The sequence below is a fragment of the Dasypus novemcinctus genome, chromosome 21 (genome assembly GCF_030445035.2).
Source record: "Dasypus novemcinctus isolate mDasNov1 chromosome 21, mDasNov1.1.hap2, whole genome shotgun sequence".
Taxonomy (NCBI): Eukaryota; Metazoa; Chordata; class Mammalia; order Cingulata; family Dasypodidae; genus Dasypus; species Dasypus novemcinctus.
The window spans coordinates 63,873,445-63,900,678 of record NC_080693.1 but is presented as its reverse complement, the minus strand read 5'-3'; the positions used below and the strand labels follow the sequence as shown (position 1 = coordinate 63,900,678).

At 48.2% G+C, this 27,234-nt stretch overlaps 1 protein-coding gene and 1 pseudogene across 1 annotated transcript; both read left to right on the top strand.

Moving 5' to 3' along the window:
* The first annotated feature begins 1,332 nt into the window (after positions 1-1,332).
* KIF18B (kinesin family member 18B) lies at positions 1,333-26,922 on the top strand. Its single transcript, XM_058284363.1, has 16 exons — positions 1,333-2,020; positions 15,564-15,890; positions 16,475-16,632; positions 16,941-17,045; positions 17,247-17,357; positions 17,433-17,630; positions 17,764-17,940; positions 18,643-18,717; positions 18,846-18,946; positions 20,063-20,210; positions 20,588-20,715; positions 23,311-23,516; positions 23,790-24,318; positions 25,204-25,290; positions 25,766-25,869; positions 26,094-26,922. The coding sequence occupies exons 2-16, from the start codon at positions 15,572-15,574 to the stop codon at positions 26,111-26,113; spliced, it is 2,466 nt and encodes an 821-aa protein (XP_058140346.1). The 5' UTR covers positions 1,333-2,020; positions 15,564-15,571; the 3' UTR covers positions 26,114-26,922.
* Positions 7,072-14,919, top strand: LOC101425800 (ras-related protein Rab-10 pseudogene; annotated as a pseudogene).
* Positions 26,923-27,234: the final 312 nt, after the last annotated feature.

Sequence of the window (27,234 nt, the reverse complement as noted above, 5' to 3'; positions counted from 1 at the left end):
TGGGCAGGCTGCACTTTATTCACGCTGTGCAGCTCTCCTTATGGGGCGCACTCCTTGCGCGTGGGGCTCTCCTATGCGGGGGACACCCCTGCATGGCACAGCACTCCTTGCGTGCATCAGCACTGCACGTGGGCCAGCTCATCACATGGGTCAGGAGGCCTTGGGTTTGAACCTTGGACCTCCCATGTGGTAGGCAGATGCCCTACCAATTGGGCCAAATCTGCTTCCTGTCTATGTTTTTAATGTCATAGAATTGTCCACTTAAAATGATTAAAATTATCTTTATGATATGTATATATTTTCATATGTATGTATTTCAATTAAAAATGAATTTTTAAAAAACTCAGCATCTTGCTGATGTTCAGAATGATCTTTAATGTGTCATTATTTTCATTGTATTCAGTGTCAATAGCAAAAAAAATAATAATACAGTGATATTATCTTCCTATCCAAATGGTTACACTTTTTTTAAAAATTTGACAATTCAAAAAGATAAGCAGAGAGGCAAATGTGGCTCAAGTGATTGCACTCCATCTACCATATGGGAGGTCCAGGGTTAATTTCTGGGACCTCCTGGTGAAGGCAAGCTGGCCCTAGTGGAGAGCTGGCCTGAGCGAAGAGCTGGCCCACACGAGTGCTGGCCCAAGCAGAGTGCTGGCGCAGCAAGATGACGCAAGAAAAAAGAGACACAGGAGAGACAATAAGAGACACACAGACCAGGGAGCTGAGATGGCACAAGAGATTGAGCACCTCTCTCCCACTCCGGAAGGTCCCAGGATCAGTTCCCAGTGCCACCTAAAGAGAAGACAAGAAGACACAGAAGAACATACAGGGAATGAACACACAGAGCAGACAGCGAGCATGGAAGGGGAGAAATAAATAAATCTTAGGGGGAAAAAAAGATAAGCATATGATACAAAAAAAGAACATCTATTATCATTTCATTGAATGTCTATAAGGTTCTCTTATACATTATTTCTAATCTTTGTAACAAGCTAAATATTCTCTTCTTTCCTATTTTATAACTGCAGAAAATGAGGCTCTGAGAGGTTGCCTTGTCCAAGATTATCAGACAAGTAAGTGTCCTTCCTCCTGCACACATCAGGGCCTTTCACATCCATGCCTTCCTAGGTGAGTAAGGAGGGCAGGATATTTGCCCCATTTTACAGATGAGGAAACTGACGCTGAAAGAGCTTAATTGACTTGTGTAGTCTCACCACTAGTTAGTGATTGAGCCTGGACAAGAAACTGAGGCCAGTTTCAAGGCTCTCTCCTCGACCTCCACATCTCCGGGGTTGCGGCATGGGGTTGGCCCACCAGAATCCCTGCTGCGGGGTGGCGGATGGAGGCGGCGCTGCTCTCCGGCGCCGTAAGGAGCCCTCAGATGCAACAATCCTGAGGCCCCAATTCTGCCAAGGTCAAGCAAGTGGAATCGAATTGCCATTTTCGGCCAGGGCCGGCTTTTCCTCCTCAAGGCTGCCCTTGGAAGTTCATTCTTGGGAGTTGCGCAGCTGAAAAGGAACCTGGACAGAGGGTGAGAATCCCCTCTTGGATAAACGGGCGTTGGCTTAGCCCACAGAAAAAACAGGTCTGAAAACCTGTTGGCTGTCTGGGTTGTAATTGATGATGAACCCAGACCAAGGGACGACAGATACTGGCCGTGGCCCTGATTTTCCAGCCCATTCTGGTTTCTGCAGGTCACTAACGTGCTTTCCAGCCGCGGATGTGCCGCCTCAAACCTCTGGCAAGCAGGGAGGGAGGCCGCGCAGGCGCCCTGTGGACCGCGCCCGCCGCCGCCGGCGGAACTTTGTGACTTAGGGAGGGGCCAATTAGCGATGCGGCCGGTGGCCAATGGGGAGCGCGGACGACCGACCCGGCTAGTTTGAACGTTCGGCGCCCGGCGGAGGTTGGCGGGGAGGGGGAGGGCGTGGGGCGCACGCTCCTGCGGTCTGGGGCGCTGTCGGCGGCTGAAGGGACCCGGGAGTGAGCGGCGACATCTGCGGCGGGAAGCCTTCGAAAGGTAAGCCCCGGGCCACGGCGGAGTCAGCCGGGGCTCCCGCGCTCAGGTCCCGGAAGCGCGAACCCAGCTGCTCCCCGGCGGGAGCCGGAGTCCGGCCTCCTATGAGCAAGACGTCACCTTGGAGCGCCGAGACCCAGCCCTGGGGCCGCGCGGGGATCCTGGGTGCATCCCTCAGGACAAGGCGGGAGGTGGTGCGGGGAGCAGGGAGCTTCCTTACGCGAGTGCACAGGCGATCGGGACTGCTCTGCTCATCCGTACAGGACCAGGCTCGGCCCACACTGCCCCCGGGCCTTGGTCCTGTGAAAGGAAACGGTCCTCCTGTCCATGTGTAAGGGTTCTCCTGCGCGCTTGAGCTGAACAGCTGGTGCGATCCCTGTACACCTATGTATGGGGTAGCTAGGCCCCTCTCCACACATCTGTACAGATGTCTTATCCCTCTTGCAGAGCTTTATGTGTCTGTGGCTCTAACTTAGGTACTGGGCCACTCAATAAATATTTGAATGAAGTTAGGAATAAAAGAACGAGTGTATGACAGAAAACCAGACCTTCTGTTACTGCTCCTGGTATGCCTCTTCTCTTAGCTGTGGCCCTTCAGGGTACTGAAATGACATGGAAAAGACAAAGCTTGGTCTGTGCCACAGAATCTTAGGGGATTTTATTAAACGCATTGTTTCTTCTGGTATCACGGGGAACATGATAAATGTCATCTCAATTCTAATAATATTGATTAACATTTTATTGAGACCATACCAGGCTTGAATTAACTGTAATTCTCAAATAATCCTGTGAGATAGATACTAATATTATTTACACTTATATTTCATGGGGTGGGAAACTGAGGCACAGAGAACTTAAGCCTAGTTCAGAGAGGGGAGTGTCTACAAAATTTTTCTGAATGAGCTTCTCAGTGTTCCACTGCTTTCTCCAGTCTTGTCCCTATTCCATCTCCTCTCCTATTACTGCATCCCATGTTTAACAACTGCCAAGTATCTGCCTATTTCATTATTTAATTCTCCCACCCCTAAAGAAGTATTTTAAGGTGTGCCAATTTGTGGTCTTCATATTATCTAACACAGCTCTCCATTTGTTCCCTTTAAAAACATTATATAAGTAACAAATTCTTAGAGACATTTATAAAAATTCTCCCTCTACCTGGTGACAAAGAAAATCTAAACAATTATCATAGAATTGGTATTGTACAAATCATATTTTCTCTCTACAAACAATTGATTTAGAATGCAAAAGAAAAAAATTAAAACCACATTTGAAAGTTAGAAAATAAACTTAAATAATTTATTGGTCAAATAGGAAATTGTAATTGTAATTGAAAGATATTTAGCATGGAACAGTGATAAAAAGTGTATATAAAGCTTAAGGAAGCTGCCAAAGCAGTACACACAGGGTAATTTATAGCCATAAATGCTTACATTAGAATATTTTTTTAAAGCTGAAAGTTAGTAATCATTCACTTTAATAAAATGGAAGAGAACAACAAAATAAAAGAATAGAAAATAAAAGGAAGGAGATAATAAAGACAAAAACAGAAAGTAATGAAATGGAATTTTACTTTATATAAGAGAGGATTAATTTAGCCAAAAGCTGTATCTTTGTAAAGACTAATAAAAAAGCCAAACCTCTGGCTATATTGCTCAAGAAATAAAGAGAAGAAATACACACACAAATGATATTAGGAATGAAAATAGGGGCATAACTTGAGTTATAGGGAGATTAAAAGAGAGAGAGGCATCAGTGAAACCCCATTTTGCCAATGCATTTGGACAAATTTCTTGGAGAAAACAATTCACCCAAACTAAGTCAAGTTATGGAAATTCTGAATAGACCAGGACTATTGAGAAAAGTGATTTAATATCTACTCCCACATACATCAGGAAAATCCTGCCAAACTCCCCCAGAAATATATGGGCAATTGGAAAAGACAATTCTAATTATGTACAAACTCTCCTTAAAAAGAGAGAGAACATTTCTACCTTATTTTTTTAATATAATAAACTTTATTTTTAAAGAGGTTTTAGATTACATAAAAATTACATTGAGAGTATAAAAGGATTTCCAAAATACCCCACCTCCTTCTCCTTCCACATCTTCCCCTATTAATGACATCTTACAATAGTGTGGTACATTGTTACAACTGGTGAATAAATATTGAAGCTTGCTACTAGCCAAGGTCTGTAGTTTACATTGTGGTTTACACTTAATTCCAATGCCAATAAAATACCCTATGTTCCCCTATTATTTATTTACCTTCCCTCATTTCTTGCCTATTTTATGACACCAAACACCAGACAAAATTGCAGGTCAGTCTTTTTTGTGAATATCATTTTTCCTGAGTAAAATATTAATGATTAGATGCCAGCAATGTATTAAAAAAATATATGTTGTAGACAACTTGGGTTTACCCTAGGGATGTAAGAATGGTTTAACAATAGAAAAATCTATTAAAACAATTTACACATTTACAGATTAAAGGGGAAGTCATACCCTATTAGATGTTGAAATAGGATTCAGTAACATTCAATAATACTCATTCATGATTTTTTTTTTCCTGAGGTACCGAGGCCAGGGATTGAACCCAGGACCTCCTAAATGGAAAGCCAGCACTCAACCACTGAGCTACATCGGCTCCCCCAAGTTGGTCTTTTCATTTGTTTGTTGTTTGTTTTGTTTTTAGGAGGTACCAGGGATCAAACCCTAGACCTCATATGTGGGGAGCAGGCGCTCAACCGCTTGAGCTACATCTGCTTCCCTCAAGATATTTTTTTAATGGTAAACTAGAAATAGAAATAAATGTTGGAAAGCGGATGTGGCTCAAGCAATTGGGCTCGCATCTACCATATAGGAGGTCCAGGATTTGATGCCCAGGGCCTCCTGGTGAAGGCAAGCTGGCCCATGTGGCAAGCTGGCCTGCGTAGAATACTGCCCCACACAGGAGTGCTGCTCTGCACAGGAGTGCTGGCCCATGTAGAGAGCTGGCGCAGCAAGATGACACAACAGAAAGAGACACAGAGGAGAGACAGTATGAGATGCAGCAGATCAGGGAGCTGAGGTGGTAGAAGAGAATGGTCGCCTCTCTTCCACTCCAGAAGGTCCCAGGATCAGTTCCTGGAGCTGCCTAATGAGAATACAGTCAGACACAGAAGAATACACAACGAATGGACATGGAAAGCAAACAATGGGGAGGGGGAGGGGAAGAAATAAAATAAATAAATCTTTTAAAAAAAAGAAGTAAATGTCCTTAAACTGACAAAGAGAATCTGAAGAACCAATAGCAAACATCACACTAAATCGTGAAATAATAGCAGCATTCCCTATAAAATCAGGAAAGAGACAAGACTATACTATATCACTGCTTCTATTCAATTATGTATCCAAATATTGCCAGGACCATAAGACAAGAAAAATAAATAAAAAGTAGGATATTAGAAAGGAAGAAACAAACTATCATCTATTACAGATCATATAATTATCCCCTTAAAAAGAACCTATAAATTATTAGATTTTCCAAAATAATTAGAATTAATAGCATTCAGCAGATTTTCTAGGTATGAGATCAATATATAAAAATCAGTTCATTTTTATATACTGGCAATAATCACGAATCATAATTAAAAACCCATAGTCATAGAACATTTTTATGTAGGTTCAGTGCTAGGCTATCAGGCCATAAGGATGAAGGAAAACCTTGTCTTCAAGGAGCCCCCATGATGGATGCCAATGTGGAGGAAAATAAGAACCTTTTTTTTTTGAAGATTCTATTTATTTATCCCCCACTCATTGTTTGAATGTCTGCTCGTCTTCTCTTTAGGAAGCACCAGGAACCGAACCTGGGACCTCCCTTGTAGAAGAGAGGCATTCAATTACCTGAGCCACCTTAGGTCCCTGGTTTATTGTGTCTCTTGTTGCGTCATCTTGTTGTGTCAGCTCGCTGTGCTTATCCCCCGCGCCACCTCATCTTCTTCAGGAGACACTGGGAACTGAACCTGGGACCTTCCATGTGGAAGGCAGGACTCAATCTCTTGAGCCACAACTGCTTCCCAAGACCCTCTTGTTTTAGTTTTGGGGAAACAAGGTATGCATCCCTTGATGGAGGATTGGGGTGGGGGGTGGGGGGTTGCCTCCTTTTTATATTCAGAGGCTGAAGAAATGCTGCCCTCCTCTGTCTGCTCCATGGAGAGAATGCTGAGGATGAGGGCGGGAAGGTACAGCTCCTTCCTCTTGCAAGAGCACCAGTGGGAAGAACCAGCAGTGGTCTGACAACCTTCTGTCTGTACTAAGGTTGGGGGCCGGCTGGGGCGGGGATCTGGGAAAGCCCAACTGCAGGACAAAATAGCCTCTGGTGTCAGGCAGGACAAGGTCAAGTTCCTGCCCTACTGTTAACCTTCAGGGTCACCATGAGCCTCAGTTTCCTTTATGAAGTTGAGATGTGACAATTGTATCAATACCCATGTTATGAGGTTATTGTGCAAATTAAATGGTACCATTTCTTAAGCACTTTGCATAGTGCCTGGTACAGAGTAATCACTCAATAAATGTTAATTATGATTATTAGACTTTTGGGTTCAGAGTCTGCTCTTCTGTGAGATTTATTCATCCATGGGACAAATATTAAGCATCTTCTACATCTGGGCATCATGCCCAGGCATCATATATCCAGGACTGCTATAATAAATATTGTGGCCTAGTTGGCTTCCACAATAGGAATTTACTGTCTCACAGTTTTGGAGGCTAATTCAAAATCGTGGTATCAACAGGCATGCTCTCTGAAGTCTGTAGAGTCCTGGTGGTGGCTTGCTGGCCATACATACTTAATCTCTGCTCTGTCACATGGCTGTCTGTCTCCTCTCCTCTATCCAAATTTCTTCTGCTTATTAGGACTCTGGTCATACTGGATTGAGATCCACCCTCCCTGATTCAGTTTGGCCTCACCTGAACAGGATCTTGGACCATCCTATTTACAAATGAGCTCACAGCTATGGAATTAGGAGACTAGCACTTGAACATGTCTTTGTGGGGGACATGACATGACACTCACTATGCCTGAAGAGGATCCTGCTCGCATGGAGCTCAGAGACAAGAAACACAAGTATGGGAAGGTTGGGAAAGGGTGATGAAGGGGGCTATGGCAAGCCCTATAGAAAGAGAACAACATCCCAGGGCTCCAACATCTGCAAGGAGATTCCCTCAAGTCCTCAGAAATTCTTCAGGGGCTTCAAAGGAGCTTGGGCTAGTTCATCCAGTCCCTGCAAGGGTGGGCAGAGGAAGCCACCCTAAAAACAACTGGATCTTGCCTTCCCAGCCCCAGCTCCGCAACAAACTAGCCTCTGGGTTTTAATGAGCTGCCCTGAGTTAGAAACAGGACATGACTGTGGCTGGCTCAGAACCCTGAAGATCTTATTAAAGAATCATCTCCCTTGTACTTTTGGCTGAAATGCTCTTTCCAACTAAGGATCAAAGAAAACATGACAAACGGTCTCTCATTAATCTCCCCATCCCCCTAGGGCGGGAGCTGATTGGTAACTGTTCTCTCTGGCTCTCAAAGGGGGAAGCTGATGTGACTTGTGGAAAAGACCACCCCACAAGTCAGACACAGCAGAGGCCAAGACCCAGGTATCCAAGCTGCGACCCTGCCAAGTGTCACCCTTCTGCTCCCCCATGTCCCCAGCACTCCCAGGAAGGAGGAAAAGCTCTCATTAGGCAAACAGAATCTGCCTCCCTGGCCCTCAAGAGGCAAACTGTAAAGGTTATGTGCACTCCGTTGCCAGTGCCCTTTTTAATTTCCTGCTTAGAATGTTAGGCAGCTCCAGGCCCCCTCCTCCCCCCGCTGAGGGGAACTGGGACTGTCATTAGGGCAACCAATGAGGACTCCTCTACCCTTATTTACCCGTTGTGAGTACAAGAGTGGGCTTCCTTGGGGCTGAGGATGCAAGGGTGGGAGAAAATCTCTGGGTGTTAAAAATCAGGTACTGTCCATAGATATGAAAGTGGAATATGTCCTGCTAGATACATAAAAGGGATTATAATTATTATACAAATATATAGAACTATTAGGACAGTGTGGTAATCATAGTATAATATATAATATTATAAGGCAGTAGAGCAGGCTCTGTGGTCATACTGTGTCTGGGTTGGAATTGAGCTCCATCACTTGCTAAGATTGGAACCTTGGGCAAGTTGCTTAACCCTCTCTGTCTCAATTTTCTCACCGAAAAATTAGCATAATAACAGTATCTACCTTGTGGGATTGCAAAGGGGGATATAAGATTATGATATGTATATAAGAAGCTTAGAACAGTTCCTGACATAGTGAGCACTTAGCTAATATTCTTATTATCATGGCAGACTAATTGCTAGGACAGGTAAAGAATTAGACACATCTATAAGGATTATTGGGGAATACCTCACCTTTGTTTAGTGTGGGGAAGAAATTTGGGGGTGAGGGGACAGGAGTTTCAAATCCCCTCAATTCTGCTTCCTTCCCCAAGAAAAATGTGGTGTTTGATGGCATTTTAGGTAGAAATGCCACTTTTATTTGTTGAATAACCTTGGTAATTGTGACACATCAGCAGGACCTGGGCTTGACTGGGAAAGCAGTCATCAATTCATATCCCCCAGGAACAGCCTCTGTTCCTGACTCCTGTTAATATATCTCTAGAGTTGGAAGGTCCCAGGATGACCGTGACTCCTACATTCCAAAAATTCCATTCTTACCCTTGGGAAGCTGGCTTGAAGGAGAATATGAAAAACTAGGGAGAGAGGTCTCAGGCAAATAAGTGTTTGAATAATTATCAGCTCAACCTTAGGCTATCTGCCCATGACACCCTCTACATTAACAGATTGAAAGAGAAACACTGTGTGGTCATCTCAGTACATGCCAAAATGCATTTGATAAAATTCGACACCCATTTCCACATTCCTGATGGGGTGGGATGAGGGAATGGGAGAGTAGGGGGTGGAGGGTGGGAAACTAAATATAGAGGAGCTGGAAGTAGAAAGTATTTAGCATTATCAGCAACCTGTATTATAATGCTCTGAAATATCTAAGTGAATCGATGATAATCTATTAAAACTAATAAGAGTTCAGCAGTGTGCCAGGTGTAAGATCAGCAAACAGAAATCAGTAGCTTTTGAAATACTTGCAAAAATGAATTAGAAAATAAATTTTAAAAAAGAGCCTATTCACCATATAACAAAGACTGTAAAATAAGTACTAATAAGTCTATTAAGAAATATACAAAACCCATGTAAGGAAAACAATAAAATTTTACTGAATATGATAAAGATGGAAAGATGGGAAGACTTGATATTGTTAAGATGCCAGTGCTCCTTAAATTAATCTATAAGTTCAAAATAACACCAATTAAAATCTTAGGGTTTTTCACAGAACTTCATAAGCTGATTCTAAAATCATATACAAAACAAGATGCCCAAGAATGGCTAAGAAGTGATATTTGATAGAGGCATAGTAATTGCAATATGTACTGGAAAAGGACTGCATCAAAAGAACAGAATAGGGAGTCCAAAAACAAAATTCATGTATGTATGAGAACTTGGTTATATTCAATGTGGCATTTCAAATTGGTGGAGAAAGAATGCACTGTTCAGGGAAGCAGATTTGGCTCAATGTATAGAGTGTCTGCCTACCACATGGGAGGTCCAGGGTTCAAACCCAGGGCCTCCTGACCCATGTGAGCTGGCCCACACACAGTGTTGATGCATGCAAGGGGTGCCGTGCCATGCATGGGTGTCCCCCGCGTAGGGGAGCCACACTCTCAAGGAGTGCGTTCCTGTAAGGAGAGCCGCCCAGTGCGAAAAAAGCACAGCCTTCCCAGGAGTGACGCCGCATACACAAAGAGCTGATGTAGCAAGATGATGCAACAAAAAGAGACACACATTCCTGGGGCCGCTGACAGGAATACAAGCAGACACAGAGAGCAGACAACTGGGGGTGGTGGTGGCGGGGAAGGGGAGAGAAATAAATTTTTAAAAAAAATGCACTGTTCAATAAATGATCTTGAGGTAATTGCTTACCATTTAGTAAGAAAAGAAGATATTTAGAAACTTTCCCACACCATTCACAAAATATAATTTCCATCTGAGTATATAAAGACTTAAATGTAAGAAAGAAAAATATTAGATGGGAACATAAGAAAAATATTAATTACTTTGAGGAAGGAATGTCTTCTTTAAAAAGCATAAAATGGGAAACAGAGTTGGCCCAATGGATAGAGCATCCACCTACCACATGGGAGGTCCGTGGTTCAAACCCCAAGCCTCCTTGACCCGTGTGGAGCTGGCCCATGCACAGTGCTGATGCACGCAAGGAGTGCCCTGCCACGCAGGGGTGTCCCCGCGTAGGGGAGCCGCATGCACAAGGAGTGCACCCCGTAAGGAGAGCCACCCAGCGCAAAAGAAAGTGCAGCCTGCCCAAGAATGGCGCCGCCTACACGGAGAGCTGACACAGCAAGATGACACACCAAAAAGAAACACAGATTCCCGGTGCTGCTGATAAGGATAGAAGCAGTCACAGAAGAACACACAGCAAACAGACACAGAGTAGACCCCCGGGTGGGGGGGAGGTGGGGGAAGGAGAGAGAAATAAATAAAAAGTAAATCTTTAAAAAAATTTAAAAAATAAATGAAAAGTGTAAAAGCCATAAAAGAAAATATTGACAAATTTGACCGTTTCAAAATTGAAAACTTCGCTGTGACCAGGCTAGGATCTTTTTCAGGAATACATGGTTGGTTTGATACCAGGAATAATATCAAATCATTTACTCCATCAGTAACATAAAGAAGAAAAAAACAAATGAACATCAGGAGATGCTGAAAAAGCATTAGATGAAATCCAGACTTTCCAAATAACAACTCTAATAATAATAGAAGAAATTACTATAATAGACTATTTGTACAAAAACTAATTTCTAAATAGTGAAGCACTAAAGTAATTTTCATTAAAATCAAAAGCTAGACAGGATGCCTGTTATCAACATTATTATTCAACATTGATTGGAAGTTCTAAGGAATGTAGTAGGGCAAGAAATGAAATATTTGGTATAAATATGGAGAAGAAAGGGTTAAAAAATTGCTTTCTAATATATGATTGTATATTTAGAAAACCCAATAGGCTCTAATAAAGAACAATTGAATTTAATAAGAGAATTTGAGAAGGTGGTAGATATAAGAAAAATATATAAAAATCATTTGTTTTCTCCATACTAGCATTTACCAGCTGGAAATGGAAATGGGGGAAGATATTCCATTAATAACAGTAATTAAGTCTATAAAGTACTTGGGTGTTATATTAAAAGGACAATCACAGAACCTATCTGAAGAGATAGAAAACTGTAAAACCTTATTGAGAGACATAAAAATATCTGAACAAATAGAAAGGCAGTAGGTATGTTCTTGAATAAGAGGGCTGAATATAATAAAATAAATATGGAAATTTAATGCAATTAAAATTGAAATCTCAGTAGTTTTTGGTTTTTTGGGGGTGAGGAGAGGGTTCTGGGCTAAAAGTAGAAATGATACAACTTTCTTAAGTCACATAGAATAATAAATATCTGAAAATAGTCCAGGAAAATTATGGGGAAAAAAAAGATTAGTGGAGGGTGGGCTCTCGTCTTACTAGATATAGAGCATATTGCAAAGTAATATAATGGAAACAATATGGTATTGGTACAAGAAGGAGACAAACAGATTCATAGAACACAGTAGAAAGCCCAGTAATAGCCTCAAAAATATAGTAATTATGACAAAGGTGGTATTTCCAGTGAGAAAAGGGTAGTTATTAATAATTGATGCTGCACCCACTTACTCTCTGTTTGTAAGAAAATAAAATTATACACCTGACTTAATGCATATTAAAAAAGTCTTAGAAGAAAATTAAGGAAGCTATGTGTTCAACCTAGCACTTAGGGAGACATACCTTTTTAATGAAGACGAGAAATCCTAAAGTTCTAAAAGAAAACATAGACCTTTTGCCTCCCTACATATGTAAACATTTTGTGAGGCAAAAGGTATCATAGAGCAAAGTCAACTGACAAATGATAAATTGGGGAAAATATTTGTAATACATATGCCAAATGATGTCTAAATGCTCTTATAAATTTCTAATAAAAAGGTGATCAATTCAGAAAAAATGAGCAAATAAAACAGACAATTAAGAAAAAAGGAAATACAAATGCTCAATCTTGCTGGTAATCGAGGAAACACAAATTAAACCAACAATGAAATACCATCAGATTGACAAAAATGTAAAACCCACCAGTGTTAGTGAGGCGGGGGAGAAACGAGCCTCATGTACACTGTTGGTGCTGTCAAGAAGCACAGCCATTCTGCAGAGTGATTTGGCAGTCTCTTCTGAAATTAAAAATGTTCCCACCTTATAACACAGCAGGCCCACTTCTGGTGATGTCCCCTAGAGCAGGGGTTCTTAACAAGGCATCCATGAGCTCGAATTGAAATTCAAAGAAATATTATTCTTATGGCAACGTGTTGATGCAGGTGTGATATATTTATTAAATAATACACAGTATAGTGTGGACTTAGTAAGGGGTCCATGACTGGCAAAGGTGTCCATGGAACAAAAAAAGTTAAGAACCCCTGTTCTAGAGAGCGCATGTTGCACATGTGCTTAGGGAGCAGGAAATGGATCTCTCTGCAGCTTATTTCATTTAAGTGAAATATTGGACTAGTACTTATGTCAATAGGGCAATGGTTAAATCGGAATATTTAAAAATGGAACATCCATACCATGGAATAATCTACAGGAGTCAAAAAGACTTAGGTAACTATATCTAGAAAATATATTATTAAATGTAAAAAAGCTAATTGTAGAACAATATGTACAGTGATACCAATTTGTAAAAAACTATAATCAAAACTCTTTATATATGTATGTAGATACATGGAGAGAGATCTGGAGAAGACTCAGCATTTATCAAGCTTGATGACCTAGGGGAAAGACCTGGGATGGGCCTGGATAAGGAGAACTTTCACTTTATTCTTTGAAATTTTTACAAGAGTGTATTAATATACCAAAGGTTCAATTAAAAATACAGATTTGGAAAAATAGTTTTAGAAAAAGCAATTAAATCCCAGGATCAAGGAAAGATAAATTAGAATAGGAGAAATAGAATGAAGGAAAAAAAGAACACAAGTCATTGGCAGTTTCTCATGAAGTTAAACCTAGAATTACCATATGACCTGAAAATTTCACTCCCAGGTATATACCCAAAAGAATTGACATCAGAGCCTTGGACAGATACTTGTACACCCATGCTCATGGCAGCATTATTCACAACAGTTAAGAGGTGGGAACAACCCAAGTCCAAGTGTCCATTAACAGATAAATGGTTATACAGAATGTGGTATATCCACACATTGGAATACTATTCAGCCAAAAAAAGGAATGTAGTTCTGATACACACATTAACATGGATGAATTTCTTTAAAACATTATGCTAGGTGAAATAAGCCAGACACAAAGGACAAATATTGTATAAATCCAATTATATGAAATATCTAGAATAAACCAATACATGGGGACAGAAAGTAGATTAGAGGTTGTCAGGAGCTGGGGCGGAGGTGAATTGGGGTGTTATTGCTTGGGGTGATGAAACAGTTTTGGTAGTGGGTGGTGGTGATGATAGCACAACATTGTAAATGTGATTAATGCCACTGAATTGTACACTTAAAAACGGTTAAAATGGCAGGTTTTACATGTTAAATCACACAAACAGCTTTAAGAGAGAGAGCCGGAGGGCGCGGGGAAAGGCGCGCTGGCGCGGCTGTCTTCTCTTCCTGCGGCTGCAGCTGAGCTGGCGGCTCAGGGCCCGCCTTGGCTGCCCTCGCCGCGTCCCAGCGCGGGGTGTCCGCCCGGGAGCGAGACTCCCCACGCCCGCCGCGCTCCCTCGACGGCAAAGCCTGCTCCCGCGGCGCACCCCTGAGGGGCAGGGAGGCCACCTGGTCCCCACGACTCCCCGGAACCGAACCGCGCGGAGCGGCTGGGGAGGCTGAGGAGCCTCGGTCGCCGCCCTCGGAGGCACGCGGCGCCGCGGCCGTCGGGACTTCCTCGCGGGTCAGGTCGCCGGCGCCCTCTCGACCCCTTCTTTCCCCACGTTTCCCCGAGAGTAGCTGGCAGCAGTGAGAGGGACGGATCCCCGGGGCGCCGGCGGTCCCGAGAGCCTGAGCCGCTCCTCGCAAAGGCGAAGAAGACTAGCTTTTCAAGCTGCTCCTGATCCGGGACTCGGGAGTGGGGAAGGCCTGCGTCCTTTCTCGTTTTTCGGGTGATGCCTTCAATACCACCTTTTATTTCCACCAGAGGAATAGACGTTAAGATCAAAACAATTGAATTACAAGGGAAGAAGATCAAGCTACAGATACGGGATACAGCAGGCCAGGAGCGATTCCACACCATCACGACCTCCTACTACAGAGGAGCTATGGGTATCATGCTAGTACATGACACCACCAATGGTAAAAGTTTTGAAAACATCAGCAAATGGCTTAGAAACATAGATGAGCATGCTAACGAAGATGTGGAAAGAATGTTACTAGGAAACAAGTGTGATATGGACCATAAAAGAGTTGTGCCTAGAGGAAAAGGAGAACAGATTGCAAGGGAGCATGGTATTAGATTTTCTGAGACTAGTGCAAAAGCAAATATAAATATCAAAAAGGCGTTCCTCACATTAGCTGAAGATATCCTTCGAAAGACCCCCGTAAAAGACCCCAGTGGAAATGTAGATATCAGCAGTGGAGGGGGTGCGATGGGCTGTAAGAGCAAATGTTGCAGAGCGTCCTCCTGTTTCAGCAATTACCATCCACCACCCAGTTTTCTCTTCTTGCTACAAAACAAACCACTCTGTCCATTTTAAACCCTAAACAGATATATTTGTTCCTCATCTTAAGTCTACCTATCTTATTTATTCTTTCATCTGTGACTGCTTACTGACTTTATATTTTCTTCAAACAAAAAAATGTATAGAAAAATCATGTCTGTGACTTCATTATCAAAGGTACTTGCTCAGCTCACCACTGTATTTCAGTTGTGTTATAGTCCAGTTCTTCTTATCAACATTAAAACCTATAGCAATCATTTCAGCTCTATTCTGTAAATCTTGTAAGAATAAAAGTTAAAATTAACAACAACAAAAAAAGAGCACAAATCTGCAAACTATAACATCCTATACAAGTGCTGTCAGTAACTCAAGAGAACCAAAATTTTGCTACCACTTAGTGCTATGCACTAGTGCTATGCACTAAGTCTTTATAGCACTCTCATAGTTTGGTGCTGCCATCCTTATCTGTTAAGTGAAGAAAAAGACCCAGAGGGCAGTATTCACTTGCCTGAGATCACACAGCCAGTCAATGAAAGATGCGGGTTTTCTGATTCAAGCCAGGGTTTCCCACTGCTGTTTCTCCTGAGATATAAACAGAGGTCAGCTGGTGGGGAGGAAAGCGGGGCACCTGGGCAGCCCTGCAGCAGCTTGGGCCCCCTCTCCATCATGTCTTTGCCCAGGTGTTGCCATGGTGATGGCGGTAGAGGACAGCATGGTGCAGGTGGTGGTACGCGTGCGGCCCCCCACCCTGCGGGAGTTGGAGAGTCAACGCCGACCTGTGGTTCAGGTGGTAGACGAGCGGGTGCTGGTGTTTGACCCCGAGGAGCCCGACGGGGGATTCCCTGGCCTGAAGTTGGCCAGCACCCATGATGGCCCCAAGAAGAAGGGAAAAGATCTGAAGTTTGTCTTTGACCGGGTCTTTGGTGAGGCGGCCACCCAGCAGGACGTGTTCCAGCACACCACCTGCAGCATCCTGGACAGCTTCCTGCAGGGCTACAACTGCTCAGGTGAGAACCTGGCCAACAAGGAGGGAGAGCCCTGGCTGGTTGGGTCGCAGCCTTTCTTCCCTGCTTCCTTCAAGGAGTTTGATGTCTTCTGACCTGGGCATGGCTTGTTGAGAAGGCTCTGGCCCTTTCATTCTCTGTGGGTTCCCATTCATCTTCGACTGTGGGCGAGGCACTTTACTGGGCTCGGAGACTACAATAGTGAACCAGACTGGTGTTGTTCCTGCCTCATGGTGCTTATAGTCTAGAGAGGGGAGAAGACAGCAAGCACCAAATCACACCAAGTGTGTGGTTATCAACTGAGGAAAGTGGCTTAGACTGGAGAAGGCTTCCCTTTGGCAGGTTTCCATAATGGAAACCCCTCTGCCCTTGAGTCCACAGGCCTATGGGGGAGCCAGGATGGATGTGTAGGGAACTCACAAACACTGCAGGGGACGGGATGCAAGTGGCTACAAGCTGTGGAATGGTGGACAGGGAAGGCAAAGGAGAGCGGCTTGAGGAGGAAGGAAGAGCTGAGCCAGTGGGAAATGCACTGGGAAAGACTAGACAAGGCAGATCTCCTCTACTCCCCACTCTGTCCTCTGCAGTGTTTGCCTACGGGGCCACGGGGGCCGGGAAGACACACACCATGCTGGGAAGGGAGGGGGACCCTGGCATCATGTACCTGACCACCATGGAGCTGTACAGGCGCCTTGAGGCCCACCAGGAGGAGAAGCAGTTTGAGGTGCTCATCAGCTACCAGGAGGTAGGGCCACCTGGAGAGGGCCAGGGTGGGGAGAACAGATCGGGAGACGGTGGAAGCAGGTGGGTGGATTGGGGCCAAATGTGAGGCTTAGTGAGAGACAGCATTGGAAGCAGAGTCCACCCGCCCTGCTCTTGTCTGCTTGATGGAGCCCAACAGAGAACCACTCATGATGAGGTGCCACGAATCCGCACCAGTCCAGTCACTCTTGCCCCTGCCCAGCAGCTCAGCCCCCCACTGGCCCCTAGGGAGAGAGGCTTCCTGATGTGTGCCTCTCCCTCAGCCCTTGTCCCTGCTTCCTCCCTCCTCAGGTATACAATGAGCAGATCCACGATCTCCTGGAGCCCAAGGGACCCCTTGCCATCCGTGAGGACCCCGACAAGGGGGTGGTGGTGCAAGGACTTTCCTTCCACCAGGTATGAGATGGGGCTGGGGTGGATGGGCAACCCTGTTGCTAGGGAACCCCCACCAAGGCAGTTTGGGAAGGCCCTGGGTCCTGTGGCAGCAGCAGTGGGAAGGAAGGGGGTGACATTGGTTCTGAAGAGCAACCATCCCAGGTAGGGGCAAAGCCCTGGGCAGGGAGACCTCAGCCCCCTTCCCGGGTATCTCCTCCATAGCCAACCTCAGCTGAGCAGCTGCTGGAGATGCTGACCAGGGGGAACCGGAACCGCACGCAGCACCCCACCGATGCCAACGTGACTTCCTCCCGTTCCCATGCCATCTTCCAGGTGAGAGGGTCGTGGGCAGGAGCTTGGAGCCAGGGCTGCTTGACGCCTCCCCTCACTCCCGCCGTCTGCTCCCAGATCTTTGTTAAGCAGCAGGACCGGGTTCCAGGACTGACCCAGGCCCTTCAGGTGGCCAAGATGAGCCTGATCGATCTGGCTGGCTCGGAGCGGGCATCCAGCACGCACGCCAAGGGGGAGCGGCTGCGGGAGGGCGCCAACATCAACCGCTCGCTGCTGGCCCTCATCAATGTCCTCAACGCCTTGGCCGATGCAAAGGTAAAGCTGCACAGACCCAGGGGCTTCCCTGGCAGAAGGATGAGGTGCTTGAACCTGAGGGTCCTCCCTCCAGCCCTGGGCCCAGTCCCCCTCTGGCCCAGCGACCTCACCCCCGCCCCACCACTGCCCCCAGGGCCGCAAGTCTCACGTGCCCTACCGGGACAGCAAACTGACCCGCCTGCTCAAGGACTCCCTCGGGGGCAACTGCCGCACAGTGATGGTCGCTGCCGTCAGCCCCTCCAGCCTGGCCTACGAGGACACCTACAACACCCTCAAGTATGCCGACCGGGCCAAGGAGATCAAACTCTCGGTATGTGCCGGATGGGGGTCTCGGCTTGGGGTGGGGATCCCCCAGCCAGGGTAGGGGGAAGAGACAGGACCCAGATGGCTGCCTTGGGTACCCAGACTAGTGACCCCAAGGAGAGGAAAGCTAGCCCAGCCTCTGTCTTCAGGGAGATTCACTGTGGTCGAAGCGACACAGATCCTATCCTTGGGAAGCCTCCGGGTGGGGGAGAGGCAGCCCGGGCTCCAAGACTCACGAAGAAGTAAGAGTAAAATATTACCGTGCAAGGATGACTAGGCACAGTCATCTCAGGAGAGGCCACCTGGTGGTGTCCAGTGGTTTTTTCTCCCAGATTTATTTTTAGCAGCAAGACCATATTTTCAGAAAACAGCAATATCTAAAACAGACCAAAGCACAGTGGCTCTGGGTGCTGCCTCATCTGCTTGGCCTCCTCTTCCCCGCCTCCTCCAGGGAGCCTGCTGCTGAAAAGCCTGTGGCCTGGCAAGAATTTACTGGTCAGGGAGTCAGGCCTGTTGGGTTCCAAAGCCCCTGCTGCCTCTTGCTGTGGTCTCTTGCCAGTCACTGACCTTGTTTGGTCTGTTTCCCTGCCTGTGGGGGTGCTGAGGCATTATGTGGGAAAGGCACCTACCTGCCGTGCCTGCCGTCAGAGGTGCTTGATGAAAGTGGCTTTGATAAACAGACAGATCTCTCCCTTGTGCCCCCTCCCAGCTGAAGAGCAACGTGATCAGCCTGGACTGTCACATCAGCCAGTACGCCACCATCTGCCAGCAGCTCCAGGCGGAGGTGAGGAGCCCACTTGGGGAGCTGGGCTGGGAGGCAGCGAGAGACGGGCGCATCGGGGCGCGGCTGGGGCTCCCCTCGCCTCCTGTGTGCACCTCGGGCTCTGAGGGCCTGGGCTGCTTCCGTTCCAGGTGGCTGCCCTGAGAGAGAAACTCCAGGCCTATGAGGCGGGAGCCCGGGCCCCACAACAGGAGCCCCCACAGTCCCCCAAATTGGACCTGCCACAACCACAGTGAGTTCTACTGCCACCCTTCAGCTCGGCCAGGATAGGGAGCCAGGCCACTTCTCCAGCTTCTGGAGGACTAGGATTCCTCACTTCTAGGGTTTAGGGGTTCCCACACAGTGCCCACAGTGCATAGCAATTGTCACCTAGCCTGTGCTCTGTTCCGATAACACAAACAAGCAAATGACACCCAGCCACCTAGGTAGCGTCTGACCTTCAAGAGAAGGGGAAGTTAGGTGCAGGGTGTCACTGTTTCCTAAACCAGGAAGTCCCTGATCACGAACGACTGTCCATTTGTTACCCAAGCAACCTCCCTATGGGCTCTGTTTCACCTGGGTGCCACAGAGATCCTGTCCTATCCCCTCCCCGCTCTCTACATCCTGCCTTTATTTTATTTATTTATTTTTTAGGATTTATTTTATTTATCCCCCCATGCCATTCGCTTGCTGTCTGCTCTCTATGTTCATTCACTGAGCATTCTTGTGTCTGCTTGTCTCCCTTGGTTGCATCATCTTGCTGCACCAGCTCTCCATGGGTGCAGGCCGTCAGCTCGCCGCAGGTGTGGGCCAACTTGCCCTCACAAGGGATGTGAACCTAGGGCCTCCCATATGGTAGACAGGAGCCCAATCGGTTGAGCCACATCCGCTTCCCTATTTATTTTTTAAGATTTATTTTATTTGTTTATTTCTCCCATTCCCTGTTGTGTGTGCTCTGTGTCCATTTGCTGTGTATTCTTTCTGTTTCTGCTTGCATTCTCATTAGGCAGCTCCGGGAACTGATTCTGGGACCTTTCAGACAGAGAGAGAGGCACTCAACTCTTATGCCACCTCAGCTCCCTGTTCTGCTACATCTTCTCATTGTCTCTCCTTTGTGTCTCTCGTTACGTCATCTTGCTGCACCAGCTCTCCACATCGGCCGGCACTCCTGTGTGAGGCAGCATTCCTGCATGGGGCAGCACTCCCCTTGGGCCAGCTCACAGCATGGTCCAGCTTACCTTCACGAGGAGGCCCTGGGCATCAAACCCTGGACCCTCCATATGGTAGACGGGAGCCCGACTGCTTGAGCCACATCCCTTTCCCTCACATCCTGCCTTTAAACTCCCTTGTTTCCCCTACGCCTTCCCAGCCAGCTGTGCACCCCAGAGCTCCATCCAAGGTCTGGAGTCCTAGAGGACAACCTGGGAGCAGAGGACCAGGTGGAGAGGGTCATGGAAGAGAAGTCCCCTCTCCAGAAGCAGCCTCCAAAGGACAAGGACGAAGGCCCAGCTGAGGAGGTAGGACTCGGGGGTGCAGGCCTGGGCATTGAGGAGGCTTGGAGCTGGTGGAATATGGGGAGAAATGGCCTCCCAAATGCAGGGAGACTCTTCAGTCCCAGATTCTCCCCCTGGCTTAGTCATTAGGAGGCCGTCTGAGCCTGTGCTGGAAGACGAAATAGTCTGTCAGGTCCTTGCATGTTTGGAAGTGAGGAGCCCAGTGCGTTACCAGAAGGGGAACAGGGAGGGAGGAAAGGAGACTGGGAGAGAGAAAGCCTCCACCAGGACCTGGTTATCCTAGGAAGCCTTCTTGGAAGTGGGAAAGATTTTAGTTGCTGCTTAAGTTAAGGGAGGGTGCATCCTGGGCCCTCCACCTGTGACTCCGTTTTTCTCGTTAGATTCCAATCCAGGTGCCAGAGCAGAACCTCAGATGCCCACCTCCAGGATCTCCTGGCCTGGCCCTCCAGCCCAAGCCAGTCAGGGGCAGCCTCTCGCCACGGGAGCTGGGCAGGGACTGTTCTAAGCAGTAGGTATCTCCTTGCTCTACACTGGCTCCAGGATGGGAGGCAACAGGGCACAGTTCCCTCTCCCCTTCTGGGAGTGGGAGTTGGCATTAAGCACATCACTGAAGAAGCGCCTGTTCTGCTCTAGTAAGGGTCAAGTCTCTTCTCATCGGGATCGTCCCTATGCAGCTTTTCACCTCCTTGATAACATCACCTACTCCGTTTGCACCTCTCTTTCTCCCTCCATGTAGTTGGCAGCCCAACAGCAGAGGAAGCAAAACACCAAATTCCATCCACACAGATGGCAAGCACTGAATTAGGGCAGGGCTGCTTGGCCTGGTGCTTTGCTTTCCAGTCTGAGGGCAGAGCTGTCCTCAGCAAGTGGGGAGCAGCCAAGAGAAGCCGAGCGGCAGGCTGGGGAAGGGGCAGCCTTTCCGAGTCAGGTGTTTGTCATGTATCCTCGACAGATTTACCGGGGCTATTTTTTCTCAGAAGTAAATACAAACCACCACGCAAAGCCAAAGAGAAATGGATTTGGGGCCATTCTCTCTGTGCTTAGTAGAGAGGTGCTGCTAGTATTTTTTTCCCTGGGCCCCCAGCACATAAATCCCCTGCCACTTAGCTTTGCTGCTGCCAACTCCACTCCTCCCTCCCCAGCACGCTTCGCACTAGGCAGTGTATTTAAAGCTTCCGGACAGAAGGGCCTGTTTAATTTTATTTCTTGTTGGGGAGTGTCTGTTCCCGACTCAGCAAAAATGCTGCAGCCTGAATAATCAGCGGCTCATTATCTGTCTCCTGCTGCTGGCTCCCCGGGGCCCTGCAAGAGCAGGGATGCAGCGGTGGGGGGCCCCTCACTCCCCCGGGGGTCAACCACACAGTCCTGCGGATGACTGGGTCTCTGTTCGGTGTCCCCTGTTGTGAGGAGAGATGGCACCTGGGTTCTTCTTTCTGCTCTGCCTCAGTGTGGTTTTGTGGTCTCTGGCAAGTTGCTTCAAGCTCAGCTGTTATTCTCTCTACTTCTCGGGGCTAAAGTACGAATATAATGTGACAGAAAACGCTGGCCAAGTAGCAAGGGCTGCAAAACATTCTACATCATTTCCATATTTGGAGACACTCTAATAACCAGATAATCAAAAATAATTCCTCTTTGGCTTTAGAATTTAAAATCTCAGACCACAAGGGCACTGAGTAGATCTTAGATTTTCCAGCTCAGTGGTTTTTCAAAAAAACTTCTGGCTGCCAAGTCCTTTCTTCAAATGAAATCTTATGCTGAAATCTAATGTGTAGCACATTCAAAGCAGGGCTGCTCTGTTTAAAGTGTCCTCTGATGGGTTTCTTGAAATGTAATTTGACAACCCCTGACTTAGACCAACTCCACGTTTGTCAGATGGGGATACTAAGACATTTGCCCAACGTCAGATGGCAAAACGGACAGGGCCAGGCCCAGATCATCTGACAGCCAGGCTAGTGCTTTTCCCCACAAATACCTATTTTTCTCAGTAGTCTAATCTTCCTTACAATGTGTGGCTCAGGTAGATTAAGAAGGAGTTTCTGGTGTGTTCTTTTTAATGTATGTCCTGCTTCCTGCAAAAAGGCCTTGAGGCTACTCTATAAAATGAGTTTGGGTTCCCTGAGCACATGTTGACAGAGGGCAGTGGAGGGGTCTCAGAAATGTCCAGGCAGGTAGAGCTCCCTGAAGATAAATTATTTTTTATCCCCTTGAATAATCCCCACTGTGATAATTGTGTTTATTATGTTATCATAGTTGTGCCTTACAGAAAGAAAATTTGTTCTATTAGAATCTAAATTTACAGCATCGATAACCACATAACCCTCCTAATTTCCTTTAAATTAGCCCCTGGTGCATGTGAAATATGCGTTGATTCACACATGCTTTTTCCAGATCCCAACAAAAGCACAGACTGCAAGTATGTTTGAAGGTCTTTCAGAACCAAGATAAATATAGCCTATCTTATTTAATCTCCTCTTATCCCAACAAGGTAGATGGTGTCCTTTCCATTTTACAGAAAACAATAATTAGCTAACCTTACAGTGCTCACTATGTGCCAGGCACTGTTTAAACACTCTACATAGAAAGAAACTCATTTATTCTTCCCAACAGCCCTATGAGGTAGGTGTGTTTATTATTCCCATTTAAGGATGTGGAGACCGAGGTTAAGCAACGCATCCAAAATCACACAACTAGAAAGTGTCCCGGCTGGAATTTGAACACAGGCTTAAGCCCAGGCTCATAACTGTCACCTTACATTGGCTCTCAGGTGAATAAACTTACTCAAGGTGGCAGCACTCATAAGTGGCAGTGAGAGGAAATGCAGGTCTTCTGAGTCCAAGGCCCCATAGTGCCCTCTCCCTACTTCCCAGGCACTGTCTGTTGTGTGGCATGTTTAGTGGGGGAAGCCTCCCACCGTTACCTGCGGCCACCTCCATCAGGAGCCAGGGCTGGGATGGTGGTGAGACCAGTCAGTCCAGAGCAAGGCAGGAGGGAGGCAGGAGCCAGGCCACGTGTGCTCCTTGCCACTTCTGGAGCCATGGGGACAGGCACAAGGCAGAGAGGACCCCGGTCTGAGTGGGGTGGGGTCCCCTTCCCTCTGTTGCAGGTTGGCCCTGAAGGTGCTGCGGCTGGCCCAGCGGCAGTACGCCCTGCTCCAGGCAGCCAGCCTCCTGACCCCGGACATGATCGCAGAGTTTGAGGCCCTGCAGCAGCTGGTGCGAGAGGAAAAAACTGAGCCCAAGGCCGAAGCGTCTGGGGATCCTGGCCTGGCCATGGGGGCATCTCTGGCCCAGGAGCTGTGTCCAGAGTCAAGTGAGTTCATCCCTGCTCTGCCTGTGCCTGGAGGAGCTACCTCCAAGGCCCAGACAGAGCCGGGGGCCTGGGGGCCTCAGATGTTGGGTAAGTGCTGAGATAGGAGGCTGGACCCCCGGAACACAGACACTGAGAGGCCCCAGGCGTCGCGGCAGGCCTGGAGAGTCCGGGGCTCCTTCGTGTCTCCATCATCTCACTCCCTGAGTTCTAAAAATTCTTCTTCCTCTGATCAGTCTCTGATCTCCCCTCAGCAAGCTCCTTCTCTGTGCCCAGAGTCTCCAGGATACTCTGGTCCCGTGACCCGGACCATGGCAAAGCGATGGAGTGACCTCATGCCCACCCTGGGGGTCCCTGCCAGGACAGATCACACCTCAGCCCTGGAATCCCAGCAACCCACAGGGAAGAAGAGGAGGAGGAGACCTAGCCCCTCACAGCCAGACAGCCCCCCAGCCCCGAAGCCAGGGACCAAGCGCCAGCGTCAGTCCTTCCTGCCCTGTCTGGAGAGGAGGTCTCTGCCCGAGGCCCAGCCTTCGGTGGGGCCCAGCACCCCCAAGGGGGGAAAGACCCCTTCCCCCTGCCACTCCCCTCGCTTCTGCCCAGTCACTGTCATCAAAAGCCGGATGCCCCTGGGTCCTTCGGCTGCGCAGAACTGTTCCACCCCTTTGGCCTTGCCCGCCCGGGGCCTCAATGCCACCTTTGAGCTCTCCGAAGAGGCTCCCTTGAAGCTCGGTTTCCATGAATGCATTGACTGGGAGAATGTCCCCCAGGAGCCGGCTAGGCTGGATCAGCCCTTCATCTCCAGGTGGGTCTCCCTTGGGGTCAAGGGTCAGCAGCAGACAGGGTGCTGCCAAGAGGAGTGGATGATAGCCTGACTCTTGGAGCCGGGAAACGTGTGGTGTTTTCCTTTGGTTCTGATCAGCTTCGCCTCCAGGAGAGCAGAACGCACAGCTCCCGTGGAAGCAGCGTCTCCGTCTGTCTGGGCTTCAAAGCTCCCAGCTCTGCTGGTTTGTGGGGTGTCCATGAATACCTAATGGAACCCCAATTTGACAAGAGTCATCAGAGAATATAATTAACAAGGGGAGCCCAACCTGAGCTGCTCCTCAGTGTGACTGCCTGAGTTCTGGGTCCCACTGGGAAATGCCCATTTCTGCCACTGCCACTCCTAGATTTTACCCTCCAGCCCATCAGAAAGGGGTCCTCAGAAAACTCCACAGATGTATTTTTCAGTTAGACTATGACGCTTTAATTGTCGCTTTCCACCCACATGGCAGGGGGTAGGGCAACAGCAACCAGCTCAGGACAGTCCAAGGCCAAGTACAAGTGGTAGACTGACCTGGACTTGTGAGGCAGAGGCCGGCATGCTGCCCACCCCTCCCCCAGCCCCTGAACTCTCAGTCGCCAGCTCAGAACCGGGCAGGTGGAAGGGTGAAATTGTTTGAACTCTAGTTCCCCAGACACACTGGAAACTGACATCTGGATGTTCTCCTGGAACAGGCCTGTCACTCAGCTGTCAGCCCGGGCTGAGAGGGGCAGGGAGAGGAGTCCACCTCTTAGGAGGAAGAAGCCTCAGAGGTCATCTTGTCCAACCTCTCTGCACCCCCCAGGTGGGGGTTGGGGGAGGAAATGGCTGGCACCGTTTTCTGGTTCTCTCCTGATTGGCCTCCCTCCATCTTCCATCCTCCCCCAGGGCACCAATCCTGTTCACCATGAGGGGCCCCAAGCCAAGGTCTTCCGTCCCTGGGATCTCTGCCTGCAAGAAGAGGCGCGCTGGGAGGTGAGGTCTGAGAGGTGCAGGGCAGAGAGGAAGAGAGGAAGAGCTTTCACCAGGGCAGGGGACATCTGGCCAGCCAGCAGCCAGGACATGTCCCCGACCTTGGGAGCAAGTGCTTGGGGTCGTGTGAGCAGGGCCAGCATCTAGGTCTCCACCCGAGGCTTCCTCAGCCCTTGCCTTGTGGTTACAGGCTCACCTTAGAGGTGAAGGGCACCTCCTTGCCTTGGTTAAAGCCCCTGTATCTAGAAGGGGACATTCAGGATTTACTGGTTAATCCAGTGGTTGGGTCCCCCACCCCACCCCCACCTCTACTTCCTTCCCATGTGCCAAACCCCACCAACCACTCCTACCCTCCCATCTGGGCTTGGAAGCTCTCCTTGGTGCTTAGCCTCCCCTGCTCCCAGGGCTTAGTGTCTAGCTCCCCTCTTCCCCCTCCACGGCTGTAACCTTCCCACCTTCCCTCCTTCCTCTCCCTCAGTTCCTCGGTTTCCCGTTTACGGGGAGTCACCCGGAGCCACAGCCGCATTGCCCGTCTCCCCAGCAGCATCTTGAAGAGGCCAGCGGGGCCCCTTGCAATCCCAGGTGACTGACATTGGGGACAGGGAGGGTCTGGGCCCGAGGCAGCAAATGAAGACAGGAACTAGGGACAGGGTGGGCCAAGACCCAGGTAAGTGGAGGGCCCAGGGCACTTCCAAGCATCTCCAGGCCCCGATGAGAGCAGAGAGAGAGGAGAGATGGGAGAGGGGGAGCCCTGGCACAAAACCTCACTTTTTACCTTCCTCCCTACACTCTCCTCCATCCAACAGGCCTGCAGAGCCCCCCTTGAGTCCATGCTGCCTCGGTGGCCAGAAGAGCCAGACGGAACTGGTGGGGGGGTGCACCATCATCAGCTGGGAGCTGCACCGCTGACGCTTCTGACGACCAGCTCCGCCAGGCCAGCCACCCCCCTTGATTGCCTGAGCTGCCTGCACCCGGAGCCCAGGACTGCCTCCCTCTGCTGGGACCAGCGAGTGCCAACAAGCTCTTCCTTTAACACCCCTCCCATGGCCATTCATTCTGCTACTCACCGTCTTTATGGATCTCTTGTTACACTCTGCTTCTCAGTCCGTGTATATATCATTTGTGTTAGTACGTTGCTGTTTTAAAGGGCGCTTGTCTTTGCCCCCTGGTTTAACAAGCGGCGCCCTCGGTGCAGCTAGATGGCTGTTTTGTGTCCGTGCCCCACCCCAAGTCTAACAGTGGGCGCGGTGATAGCAATTGCAGAGGGCAATGCGAGTGGGAGGAGGACGCTGAGCCCTGGCTTGGCTCTGCCTGATTCCCCAGAGAGGGGCATCTGCAGCCTCATCTGTAGCCTCACTGCCCACCACGGGAGCAGGGACCCCGGGCCATGGGGTCCTGGTGATGATGCAGATGAAGGCAGTGCCTTGATAGCAACTGAAGCTAGCTTTGTTGTTTTTATCCTGTGTAAAAAGAAAAAGCCTAAAGAAGAAAGGGAAATGCAGCCTTAATGCTATCGCCTAGGTATAACTGCTCTTAACGGCTGTGTTTATTTCCCTCTAATCTTTTATCTGCATATATATACATGTAGCTATAGATGTATTTTTTATTATAATGGTGAATAAACCGTCTATCCTTGCTGTGTCTCTTTTCTTGCCTTTCTGCTTTGCAAGGACCTCGGGGTAGGTCTGTGAGTTTAGCAAACAGCTCCCACTCTGCCTTCCCCGGAAGCCTTAGGCCTGGCCTAGGGGCTGGCCAGACCTGCCGTGAGGGGTCAGGAAGCAACCACACCTCAGGCCTGTTGGGTCCTTCTACAGCCCTGGGGTGGGTTGCTAGGAGTCCTGCCTCTGGGGAGAGCAATTTAGTCCCAAGGCTGAAGCTCCAGGCTACCCCACTGCCACCAGCTTGAGCCGGCTGCGACCCGATGTGCTCCCCCAGGCCCCTGTTCCC